Below are 11,378 nucleotides of genomic sequence, written 5' to 3' on the forward strand. Positions count from 1 at the left end.
GTCCAAATTAAGTAAATAAATTATGTACAAGAGCATATACACTGTAGTTACCTGTTGTTTTTATTGACACTTCCGCTTAGTCAAAGTTATCGCGACAGTATCGTGATGACGTAACAATCAGTCCCAAGACATTTTAATCGAGCCAGAAACATTCATAAGGTAGCGCAAGCGCGTAACCAAAGCAACTGAACGGTTTATCCGCTAAATTAAACCGTAAATATAATTTATATTAGCAGATAAACATTTTCTGAAATTGCTGTACATATTCAACTGCGTTATGTTAAACGACCTTATTCTGGTTTGGTTTTATTGCTTTTGGAAATCTTTAAAAATTACAATATGTACTGTATTTCTACATGCATATTTTTGTACTCAAACAAGTGTTCAGCACATCTAACATTTCATATTAACACAATGAGTTGAGAATGCTCTGTTCAGAGCATGCGTAACCAGATTAACAACTTCCCATTAATTGTCGGTTAAATGAAAAGCAGAACTATCCCATCATGTCAGAATTACATAAATATTTACAAAACCCACCTAAAAAGACTCTAGAACTATTTGTTCTCAATTAGTCATTCAATGGCCACATATGACTGAAAACAATACCAGGCAAACGCCAAACACAACTTGACTGCTCATTTTATAGCCTAACTGGGCCTCAAAATAATTAACGCAAAGTGTGAGCAAGGATGAATGCAGTTGATCCTGTTGGTTCATGAGACTTGCAGACAGTTTGTGTAGTATGGACAGTCATATTGCAGTGTCATCAGCGGTTTTAAGTCCACCGGGCATCATCACTCCTTGGGCACTCGGAAGGCGTCCTTCTCCTTACGCAGACTCCTCATGGCTTCGATTGGATCGGTCTGCTTCACGTGATCTTGTACGGACTTCTCCCTGTATTGAGCATACAAACCTGCTGAGTGCATTTCCAAGCACACAATATTTGTTGCATCTGAAACTACCACAGACTTGGTGGGACATACTTGACTCTCATAAATGGGTTAAAGGCGAATTCATCCGCCAAAGTAGACGGGACTGTGGGCTCGCCATTGCTGCATTGCTCCTAAAGAAATCGGCACAAATTTCATCTCAGACTCAGTGTTCATCGTGATAGATGCGAAGACTGCTTGGACGTGACTGACAAAGGAATACCTTTGCCCATGCTAGCTTCTTCTGAACGACTTCATTGTCTGGCTCAACGAGGCGTGCAAACTTCAGATTGCTGACAGTGTACTCATGACCACAGTAGACTCGCTGAAATAAAAGGAAAAAAAAAATCTTTGTTCATATGCTTCTGTTTTCATGTGTTGCTGCTACAGGCGTGTCAAAGCGGCAGTTGATTCAACTGCATTGTAGGATAGAACTAAGATTGCAGACTTGAAGTGTATGGTTTGGTTGAACATTTTGATGTTCAAATATACAGTCCAATCTTCAATTAGGCTACACAGAACGCAGTGTTTGATTGGCACCGTTTCAGCAGGCAGGCGTCCCAGAATTTCAATCAAGGCTTTGTACATCTGCTCGGCGGTGCCCTCAAAGAATTTCCCGCAGCCGGCAACAAATAGTGTGTCCCCTGCATGCGGGGGGAAAAAAATAAAAATAAATCACCCATGAGGCACTAACATCGCACATGGCAAGCTAATAACTTTTTAGCGGGAACTTCATCAAACCGATTGCTCACGTAAAACGTGCCTCTTATTGGGGATAACAGTATGTCGTTGCACCTGTGAAAACTGCGGGAGGCTCTGAGCTGTCGTCTTTGGTGACGTAGTAGCAGACGTGGCCAGTTGTGTGGCACGGCGTGAACAGACATTTGACGTTAAGCGAGCCGAGCTGAGGAAAAAGGAGGATGTCAGCGATGCCCATATTGCCAGGCGTTCAGCTTACACCGTGACGTCCTTACTTTCAAATTGCTGGCGTGAGAGACTTTCTTTGTTATGGCATCGACGCGATCGTCTCCTCCGTAGACTTTCAGGCCGGGCATGAGCTTCACCATCTTCTCATTCCCACCAGCGTGATCCCTGAGAACAGTTTTTAAGTAAGGCCCCAACAAACACTTTGCTCTTAAAATATATCAATTTATTACTGATAACACTGGAAAACAACAAATCTGAATCCGATTTTTGATGCTGATTTAAAAACTGTCTGTACTTTTTTCTAGCACATCAGGTTTTTGAGATGGTTTCATTTTTTGTTTTTAAGTTTGACCTATAAAAGCTTGCATGATAAGGATTTTAAAATATGTTGTCATTTATAGCTTTGACATTTCAGGGGAAAAAAACACATGTTGCTGAACCTAACCCTCAGCATCCATTGCAGCCTAATCGTCCTGGAAGGGGGATTCCCCCATCTGTGGTCCCTTCGCGAGGTTTCTCACTTTTCCCCAGATAGGGTTTTTTGAGTTTTTCCTTGCCCTCCTGGGGGTTAAGATCAGGAGATGTCGTGTATATGATCTGGTGCATATGTGAAGCCCTTTGAGACTTTCCTGTGATTAAGGGCTATATAAATAAATTTCACTTGACTAACCCTCAATTCATAAATATTACATAGTATATTAGTAGTGAACATCTCCCTCAAATGTTTTTGAAATACAGCTTACCAGTGGTGATGGGTTGTCAGAACTGTTGTGAGCCTGACGCCATGTTTTCTGACTGCCTCGACAACCTGAAAAACAGCAATCATCCATTTTCTACAGCACTTCTCCTGTTCAGAGTTTGGCGAGGCTGCAGGAGTGGACATTAAATTGGAGAAACAATTTGGTCTAACAATATTCCCGTGAGCAAAGAAGGCCTTGCTGACCCTGACCAAGGTCTCAACTCAACTCAACTCAACTCAACTCAACTCCAAAGTATGACAGACCTTGACAGGTTCCACCGGGTCCACTACTGCTGCTTCTTTGCTGTCCGTGTCGATGAGCAAGTACATGTAGTTGTCACTGAGTGCCGGTAGAAGTTCCACCCTCATGTTGGCTTGCTCCACTACTGATGTTTTTCTCACGGTGCTGTGCAGGAGAGCCGCTGCTTGGGCCTTGACTTCCACAGGCACTTCGGGACAACGCAGAAAGAGTCAATCATTGACACTAAGTTAACCTGAAGCAACACGTATCCACGTGACGCACGCTGCATTCTGCACCTATTTGACACCTCATCTTCAACAACAATACTTTAAAAAGATAGATAGATAGATAGATAGATAGATAGATAGATAGATAGATAGATAGATAGATAGATGTTATGTAAGAGACAGCATCATGGTTGCGCAGCTGTTTTCATGTAACAACTCGTATTCTCCGTGTGTCATAAAGCGAAAAAATGTGTCGTAACGCAACAACAATTTAAGACGATAAACCTTGGCTCACAAGACTGTAAGACGCGAAATGTCATACATGAAGTGTGTTCCTACCGAGTTTTAAGGCTGTCGCAGCTCCTACTAGAGTGCAGGCACTCCCTATGAGTGATTTGAGTAACATTACAATTGCGAAGATTAGCTAGTGGGAACCAGAAAGTTTGGCCTTGGTTCAGTTCCGCCTTCGTCATTACTCACCTCGCAGGCTCTACCAATCAAATTTGGGGAGTGGATTATGCAATATGTTAAAATGCCTTTGTGTTTTAATTTCATTTAGGCAATAATTTTTTAAAAGTTGTTAAACCACATGTTTAAATATTCAAATACGTGTCTATTTCATGGTTAATTTCTTAAATAAATTAAGGTATTATCTTACATTTGACGAATGAGCTCACAAATTGTGCCTTACGACTGGCCGTAGCTTAATGTTTAACTTGCACCGGGTGTCGATCACAGTCTGGTGAGCACTGCTCCAAGTTTGCTGCAATCTCCACATTTCCCCAACAATGTCGGCAAGAAATATGTCCCGATTTTGGGAATGGGGGAGGAAGATCATTTGCGTGGGCAGAAACTACGCCGAGCACGCCAAAGAGCTAAAAAACGCCGTCCCCACGGAGCCGGTTCTGTTCTTGAAGCCACCTTCCGCCTACGTCCGGGAGGGCTCGCCCATCCTGGTGCCCTTCTACTCCAGCAACTTGCACCACGAGGTGGAGCTCGGAGTTGTGATCGGCAAGGGGGGCGCGGCCATACCCCAGTCCACCGCTATGGAGCACGTCGCCGGCTACGCGCTGTGCTTGGACATGACGGCCCGGGACGTGCAGGACGAGTGCAAGTCCAAAGGTCTTCCCTGGACGCTGGCCAAGGCCTTCGACACCTCTTGCCCGGTGAGCGAGTTCATCCCCAAGGAGCGCATCCCCGAGCCGGGCAACGTCAAACTGTGGCTGAAGGTCAACGAGCAACTGAGGCAGAGCGGCTGCACGTCCCATATGATCTTCTCCATCCCGTACCTCGTCAGCTACATCAGCGACTTCATCACCTTGGAGGAGGGCGACCTGATCCTCACCGGGACCCCCAAGGGGGTGTCGGCTGTGCAGGAGCACGACGAGCTGCAGGCGGGCATCGATGGGGTCGTCACGATGACCTTCAGAGTTGAGAGGAAAGATCACTAGCAGTGGACTGAATGAATTGGGAGTTAATAAAATGATGAATGAAGGGAGAATTTCACGTTTCAGGCCAATGCCATTTTTGTCCAGTAGGTAGCAGTGATAGACCCTTTTTATGGGACTTTGTAAACACTAAATTGTGCGTTGGTTTTTGAAACTTTTAATCAAACAAGGCAAGGAAAAACAACTGGTCTTTTTTGCGTTAGCATTGTTGCCATAAATGTCAGTAACTTGTATTTTAAAGGTCTCCCAACTTAAATGACTGTTTTTGTTTTAGGTCCCAAAATACAAGTTGTGATTTTATAGTGTATCAACAAATATTTTAGGTCGATGAATATCAATAGGCAAGACAATCATTCTCTAAATCTCTGCACATGTTTACATTTTCAAATAATCACTTCTGCAACATTCCTAGGAAATCACAATTTGCCATCACTGGCGAGCTATTTTTCGAACATTCGTTCCCGCAGGCGACATGTGGATTAGAGATTTCAATGAACCGACCGCGTATGTTTTTAGAATGTGGGAGGAAGCCGCAGCACAACAAAACAGTGAAATGACAAAACATGATCACGTGACAATCACAAAACCCCACAAATAATATAATAATATTTTGGATTCATGAAAAAGCAGCAGTGAATAACTTAAGATTTAAGATTTAAATGTAGCATCAGTTTGAGCAGATCACAGTTGTTTGTTCCGCACTTGAGTATCCTATAGAAACCCAATGCTGCTTCACTTTGTTTTCTTCTGGAAGCATACATTAGCCCGCACCCGACACCCTGGAGGTCTCAGTGAACTAAAAGGGCATGTGACATATTTCGGTCCAAGACCAGACAGAGCTTGATTGTACAACAAGAAGATTTTCAAACTTTTTTTTTATTTTTAAGTTATGGCTCAAGTACTGCTTTTCCTTTTTCTTTTCTTCTTTAACATTTGAGTCACTATGACATCAGTGCAGGCCGTCCACCTTTCAGAGACATGATGGCACCTCCCATGTGTTAATAAACCTCCATAAACCATGACCGCTAACTAATGAATATTGGGAGGGAAAAAAAACACTCAAATTCTGCTCAGTGATTTTATTTCCACTTTAATTATCAGTTTAACTGATGTGCTCTGCTGAGTGACGCTCTAGTGATGCAAAGTTATTTTGGTATTATGGCTAAAACAGCAATGTACTGTGTCAGTAATTTAATTTCTTAAGAATTAGCAGTCATTTTTGCTTTCTGCTTAAATGTACTTTTTAAATGACATCAAATTTGCACATTTGCTATTTATAATGAGACAATCTACTTTTTTTAAAACATGTTTTCTTGCCATGTTGTGCCTTTTCCTTTATATTACTTGAGGTCATCATCAGGTTGTAGTATTAACAGAGATCATTTCAAAATCTAGAAAAACAAACTAAAAGGCAAGTTCTAACTTGGTGGGGGAGGGAGGGTGACTCACACCCGAGCCGAACTGCGTCACCGGGGGCCATTTTGGCCCCCCCCCAAAAACCCCCCCTGAAAAACGGGAGAACTGAAATGGTGAGAAACAGTTGAACGCTATATCCCTACAGTTGCGCACTACATCCTGTAGTTAGCAGTCTGTGCATTTTCAGCAAATATCTTCAAACATGTATAATGTAACCCTAACGGGATCGTTTGTAAGGCAACGTTGTTTGCTTGAGACACGCAACTTGTAAATCTCCTTTTCTACTTGTAACTCTCAGTAAACGTTATCTGGAAGTCTTGTTTTTGAAGAATTTTTCAGTATCTGTTAAACTGCTTTGCTGCCATCACGAGTTGTGTCACATCAATACCTCTGAGAATGGCACCATGCACGATGGGCGTCCAATTCGGCAAACGGAGGCCCGACGGAGTTCAAGTTGGTGTTTGTGCAAGACTACGGTTTTGGCAGCGACCATCTGTGGTTCCTTCTGAAACCCGGACCACATTACGCTGCTCGTTTGGATCAGTCAGGACACGTTTCGCCCCGCCAGCATTTGGACGGAGTCACGCTCCAACACCAGCTTTCTGCTTCAGGACAAAAGATGGATACACTGCGAGATTCATTTTCCATTCCAGCCGCGTTGCCTGCTGGGGGGGGAGAAAGAATGATTGTGTTGCTGTTCATGCTTGCAGATTTGGACTCTTCAAATGTCCTATTGATGCACATCTGCTCCGGATTGGGTTACCGTGCGTTCCCACAGGCCTCTCTTGCTTTCAGGATCAATCAGAAGCGGCGCGGCTGTAACGTGAGCGCGTGCGCATCGCCGTCACTCACCTGCAGGGCGTGTCGCCCTGCTCACAAGTCACTTGTTGTGTGTGGGGGCTCTGAAGGAGATGCGCACTTTGGCTTCGGCGTAACATTTCAAGGAGGAATCTAAAATGCACTCCAACCGTCACGTGTGACCTTGATTTGATATCCAGACTCTTCAATGTGCAACTGTTGAATGTTTCAATACTTGTTGCGCAACTTGCTGCGCTCAAACAAGAAGCTGAAGCGCAAAATTCACAACAAATCTTTGATCCAGGAAACCTTCCAAAGGATGTCCACTTGTAGGCCTTTCTGTCACTCTTCCAGTGTCTCTGTCGGAACCTGCCGATGACACTCGAAGCTCAGCGTCCACTTCGCTGCAAGAACATCCGGTTTGGAGGCTTCAAATGGGACCTTCTCCCAGGGAAGTGACCACTGAGTTTAGTGCAACAGAGAGACAAAGAGACCATCGTGCGTGCATGTGGCTGGATTCACTTCTGTTGTGGATGGTAGGAAAGGGGTGCCCCAAGGCTCAAGCCTGGGACCCATTTCATTTTCAATTTGACAGTCTGTATGCTAATGTGTCAAAGGCATTTCATCAGTGTGATACAGGTGACGCCACTGTTTAGTGCTCTTTGTCCTCTCTCACTCAGTCAACTGTATTTGTATTTAAAAAGTCAAACGTGGGAAACTGTGACGGGTTTTCTTGCAAAAGTCCGCTGTGTGCTTCCTGACAGGTGTTCTCGTTTATGAGAATTGGATTCATAAGCTTCATGGTCGCGGTGTGAGCCCATGAAACTTGGAGCAACAATGACTTCAAAAGCTTAGGCCAGCTCTGCTTTAGCGTTCAGCGCACGCAGCAAGCCGTGAAGGGGCATCGAAGGCGAGGCCGAGCCGGCGGTCCGGCATGATGTCACCGTGCGCTGACGTCACGCCAGGTGGAAAGTGAGGCCAAAAAAGCCGCCGGGGGAATATGCGCTAAACTAAGACTTTCTGCTACCACACCAGCTGCAGCAGTGGAAGAGATTTAAGTCTCCCTTGTATAAATACTGTATAGAAACCGACATTTTTATAGCATTTCTACATTGTTCTTGAAGTCGACTTAAGCCATGACCGAGGAAATTAAAGTTTTTACAAGGAGAGAAAGCAGAAGGGTTCATGCAGTCGGGAAGCGGAGAAAGTTACTTAGGCAGTTAGAGCGTTTTTAAAAAAAATATATATAAACTCGTATGAGATATATTTAATACAGAGCAGTCATTTAAATGTGACATTACCATGTGTCATGTAATGTAACATAATGATTTGAGACATGAATTCAGCCTAGCAACAAATGGCTTTTTGTGTTTTGGCCCTTGAGGCTGTTCGCATTTTAGCCTTACCATTTCTGGCTAGTGACAAGTGAGGTAACAGAGAGGATTTCTGAATAAAGTTTGTCTTTGATAAAAAATAAAGACAACCTTTTAGACTTTTATTTAGAAAAAAAAAAAGTAAATGGGCAACAAGATTCTTTCCAGACTTAATAAATACATTTTTAAATAAAATCAAAAATAAACATGACAAAATCAAAAGGTCTGTCAAAATAACAGAAGTGATTGCATGTACATTTACAACCAAATCAAATGACTCTGAGGCATTTATTGGGCCTCTACTACAGCGTGTTTATTCTTATAGAAGTGATTGCAGAAGAGCGTTATGGGAAAAATGGCAGGTTAATACAACCCATGCATGCATTTTATTTGAAAAAGGATCTAAGAAGAAAGAAAGTTGGAAGTGATCTTGCACTGAGCTGCCCTTAACTATGTGTGTGCGCGCGCGCGCTGGGAAAATGACTATTTTGTACGTTGCGTGCTGCGCTGAATGTCACCAGACTTTGCTGTGGTGAAGCTGAAAAAAATCGTTGGAGGAAGTGAGTCAGGGAGGATGCATGAAAGCAATCACACACTAGACTTGCTGCACAACATGCAAGATGAAGTCAAGTCACCTTTACCACATCTCAAACACTGCAAACCGCCACACTCTGCATCAACAAGTGGCTGGTTATTATCATTAATATTAAAATCATGCAGCCAGTGGAGATCCTTTTTTTTTTTTTTTTTTTATGGGCCAAGCTGAGGCGGTCGAATTATGCAAATGAAAAGCAAGCCAAGCATGGAAGCCAGGTGCAAATCAGTTTCATTTACACACACATTGTGCTGGAAGACGGAGGAGAAAAAGTGTGGCGTGCATCACGCGACACATGTAACTGTTAAAAGTGTCGCGTGAGTTCCTGAAAAGCCACATCCCAAACAGCTTCCACGCTTCCACATGAGGCATCCGTTCACTTTTCAAAGGCCTCAGTGTGAGAGTTTTCTGTTCATTTGGCAACGGGACGTCATAAAAGAGCACGCATCTCGCTCAACTTCAGTCAAAGCGTGTTTTTTTGTTGTTTTTTTGTCAACAAGCGTGCACTGAAACGTTTTGCAGAAAAACAACCGTGTGAAAATCCCCGTTTGTAAAAGGCCAACTTGAGCTTCCATAAATTCCGTAATTTGGTCTGAGCATGTAGGATCTCTCCGAGCCAAATGACTTTCTCGTCAATTAAAGTTGGGAGTCACAACTAGAGATTCCGCGAGGCCCAAAAACCACAAAGACGAGAGAAAAAAAAAATCCTCTGCGTTTCTTCCCTCGATTCAAGGAGACTGCGGTACAGGATGGAAAATGAGTCCCACAAGCATCTTCATTTGTGGCTGCTCGCAAGAGAAACCACTTTTTTCTTTTTCTTCTCCAACTTTCTAATCGTGCTTTTTTTTAAATCTGCTTTGAAGAAATCCACTTTTTTCCTCCTCTCCATCTTTCTCAAAAAAAAAAATCACTCATCACGCCTGATCTCAAATAGCCACAGAGGCCCAATTTCCACTCATGCAAATAAATCCACAATTGGAGGAATTGGTGGTATGCATTTAAACTGTGGCCTGAAAGGTTTGGAAGCTGCATTCCAGCTAAAAAAGTCCAACAAATGACCCTCCCCAGTGAAAGGGAAGCTTCGTGAGACTCTACACTACCTTGTTTTCCCCTTGTCAAACAAAACGACATCAAATACTGATTTTTAAAAACACCGTAAAGTTAATCCAGAGATTTGTTTCACGTTTGAAGACGATTGATAAAAACATGCAAAGACTGACAACGAGGTGGTACAGTATTCGAATTGCAGAGATAGAGCTGGCGTGGCCACCTTAGAGTGCCTCATTGTCAGCCTGGAATGCACGCATGTCACAAAGTCTTGGCTAAGGAAAAGTCAAATCATTCAAAACTGGAAAAGGTTGTTAACAAAACTCTTCTCTGTGATGTGGACTTTAAATCATGACAAACAATTATTTTAACTTTCAAATGTTGAAATGATTGATTAAAAATGGCATCATTCCAGTCTTACAACAAGGCATTAGAGTGCCTCCGTCGTTCCTCCAGCTGCTATCACAGGTCACCGCAAATGCATTTCTCACATCATTACCAGGCTTTAATGACAACCGCAAATCACGTTGAAAGTCACGTGGCTTTAATGAGATGCCGTGAATACTAACACGTTTCACAGATGGCATCGCGTTTTCCGTCAACGCCGGCCGCGGCCCGGTTAGTATACAGTGAAAGGCATTATCAGCCGCGTTGGCAATAGCCAGCCTTGGCATGGCCCGCTCGTGAATCTTGGTGGGGGCCCACTCAAAAACTGATGCCAGACTCATAAAACAAGAGGGCCAATGTGACAAAAATGCCGAGTGCAATTAGAGAGGGCGTGTATAGACACCCAGGACCACGGCCAAAGCGTTTGGGCGTGTTTGCGTGCCAAGTTGGGGGAATAAGCACACATTGGGCATGCATCAAATCACACGCGTAACATTCACACTCACGCCTACGGTCACTGAGCGGGACAGAAAAATCTGCGTGAATGTCTGCAATATCAGGGACTTCTTCATCAAGTCCCTCAGACAATTGATTTCCAAGTGCGCTCAAATGTCTCATAAAAAAGTTTTCTTTAAACAACAAACACAACAAAATGCTTAATCATGATCATTTTAAGTGCCCCCAAAAGGCTGTAATACCATTAATAAAAAAAATCCATTTAAAGTGTTCAGAATATGCATTGATGTACAAAATAAAATAATCGATATTGACATTTTGATCGCAAGAGGATTTGTAATGATAACAGTCAAATCTATTGTACGCTTACTTATTTTCATGTTTAGTTCTGGCACTAACAAAACACTGATAAGACAAAAATGTAGTTAAACAGTCAAAATGATTAGTTCATTTTCAACTTTTTGTTTCAAAAACGTACTGTTTGTAACGAGGACAAAATGTAGATGTAAAAATAGAAACACTTTTTGGTTATAAAATAAGTCATTCATTTTGTTAAAAAAGGACTTTTAAAAAACAGAATTGAATTGGGAAATGAAAACCGAATTGAATTGGGGTTTGAGGGAGTTGTTATATCCTTATTTAATACTCAACTTTTTTATGTCTTGTTCTTTTTCTTTGTTTTGTTGCTTTGATACAGGCTAGCAGTTGGCCACGAAAGGATCGGAACTCTGTTCTCTAATTCGGAGCCCCATCTTAGTAATTAAAGGCCTCCGATTGTTCACGTGGCTTCGC

General features: G+C 42.8%; 2 protein-coding genes across 3 annotated transcripts; one reads left to right on the forward strand and one right to left on the reverse strand.

Moving 5' to 3' along the window:
* Window positions 1-37: 37 nt before the first annotated feature.
* On the reverse strand, window positions 38-3,933 carry hagh (hydroxyacylglutathione hydrolase). Of its 2 annotated transcripts, none has more exons than XM_086056466.1 (9): window positions 3,725-3,933; window positions 2,863-3,047; window positions 2,603-2,667; window positions 1,907-2,024; window positions 1,728-1,836; window positions 1,473-1,576; window positions 1,156-1,257; window positions 987-1,066; window positions 38-897 (listed from the first exon to the last, which is right to left on the reverse strand). In XM_086056466.1, exons 2-9 carry the CDS (start codon window positions 2,965-2,967, stop codon window positions 798-800), a joined length of 783 nt encoding a protein of 260 aa, XP_085912592.1. In that variant the 5' UTR covers window positions 2,968-3,047; window positions 3,725-3,933; the 3' UTR covers window positions 38-797. The 2 variants fall into 2 exon arrangements, with proteins under 2 accessions (XP_085912592.1, XP_085912591.1); XM_086056465.1 differs by lacking the exon at window positions 3,725-3,933 and adding an exon at window positions 3,406-3,574.
* On the forward strand, window positions 3,347-4,567 carry fahd1 (FAH domain containing oxaloacetate decarboxylase 1). Its single transcript, XM_086056467.1, has one exon. The coding sequence runs from the start codon at window positions 3,855-3,857 to the stop codon at window positions 4,515-4,517; it is 663 nt and encodes a 220-aa protein (XP_085912593.1). The 5' UTR covers window positions 3,347-3,854; the 3' UTR covers window positions 4,518-4,567.
* Window positions 4,568-11,378: the final 6,811 nt, after the last annotated feature.

This window comes from Filicampus tigris, chromosome 16, assembly GCF_054856515.1.
Source record: "Filicampus tigris isolate MCC_2025a chromosome 16, RoL_Ftig_1.0, whole genome shotgun sequence".
NCBI classification, from domain to species: Eukaryota; Metazoa; Chordata; class Actinopteri; order Syngnathiformes; family Syngnathidae; genus Filicampus; species Filicampus tigris.

Excerpts from the sequence above, each read along its gene's own strand:
- hagh (XM_086056465.1), bottom strand. The coding sequence starts at position 3,472 with ATGTTACTCAAATCACTCATAGGGAGTGCCTGCACTCTAGTAGGAGCT. Across the intron at positions 1,837-1,906 it reads CTCACGCCAGCAATTTGAAA|CTCGGCTCGCTTAACGTCAA; the intron begins GTAAGGACGTCA and ends CTTTTTCCTCAG. Across the intron at positions 898-986 it reads AACCCATTTATGAGAGTCAA|GGAGAAGTCCGTACAAGATC; the intron begins GTATGTCCCACC and ends TGCTCAATACAG.
- fahd1 (XM_086056467.1), top strand. The coding sequence starts at position 3,855 with ATGTCGGCAAGAAATATGTCCCGATTTTGGGAATGGGGGAGGAAGATC.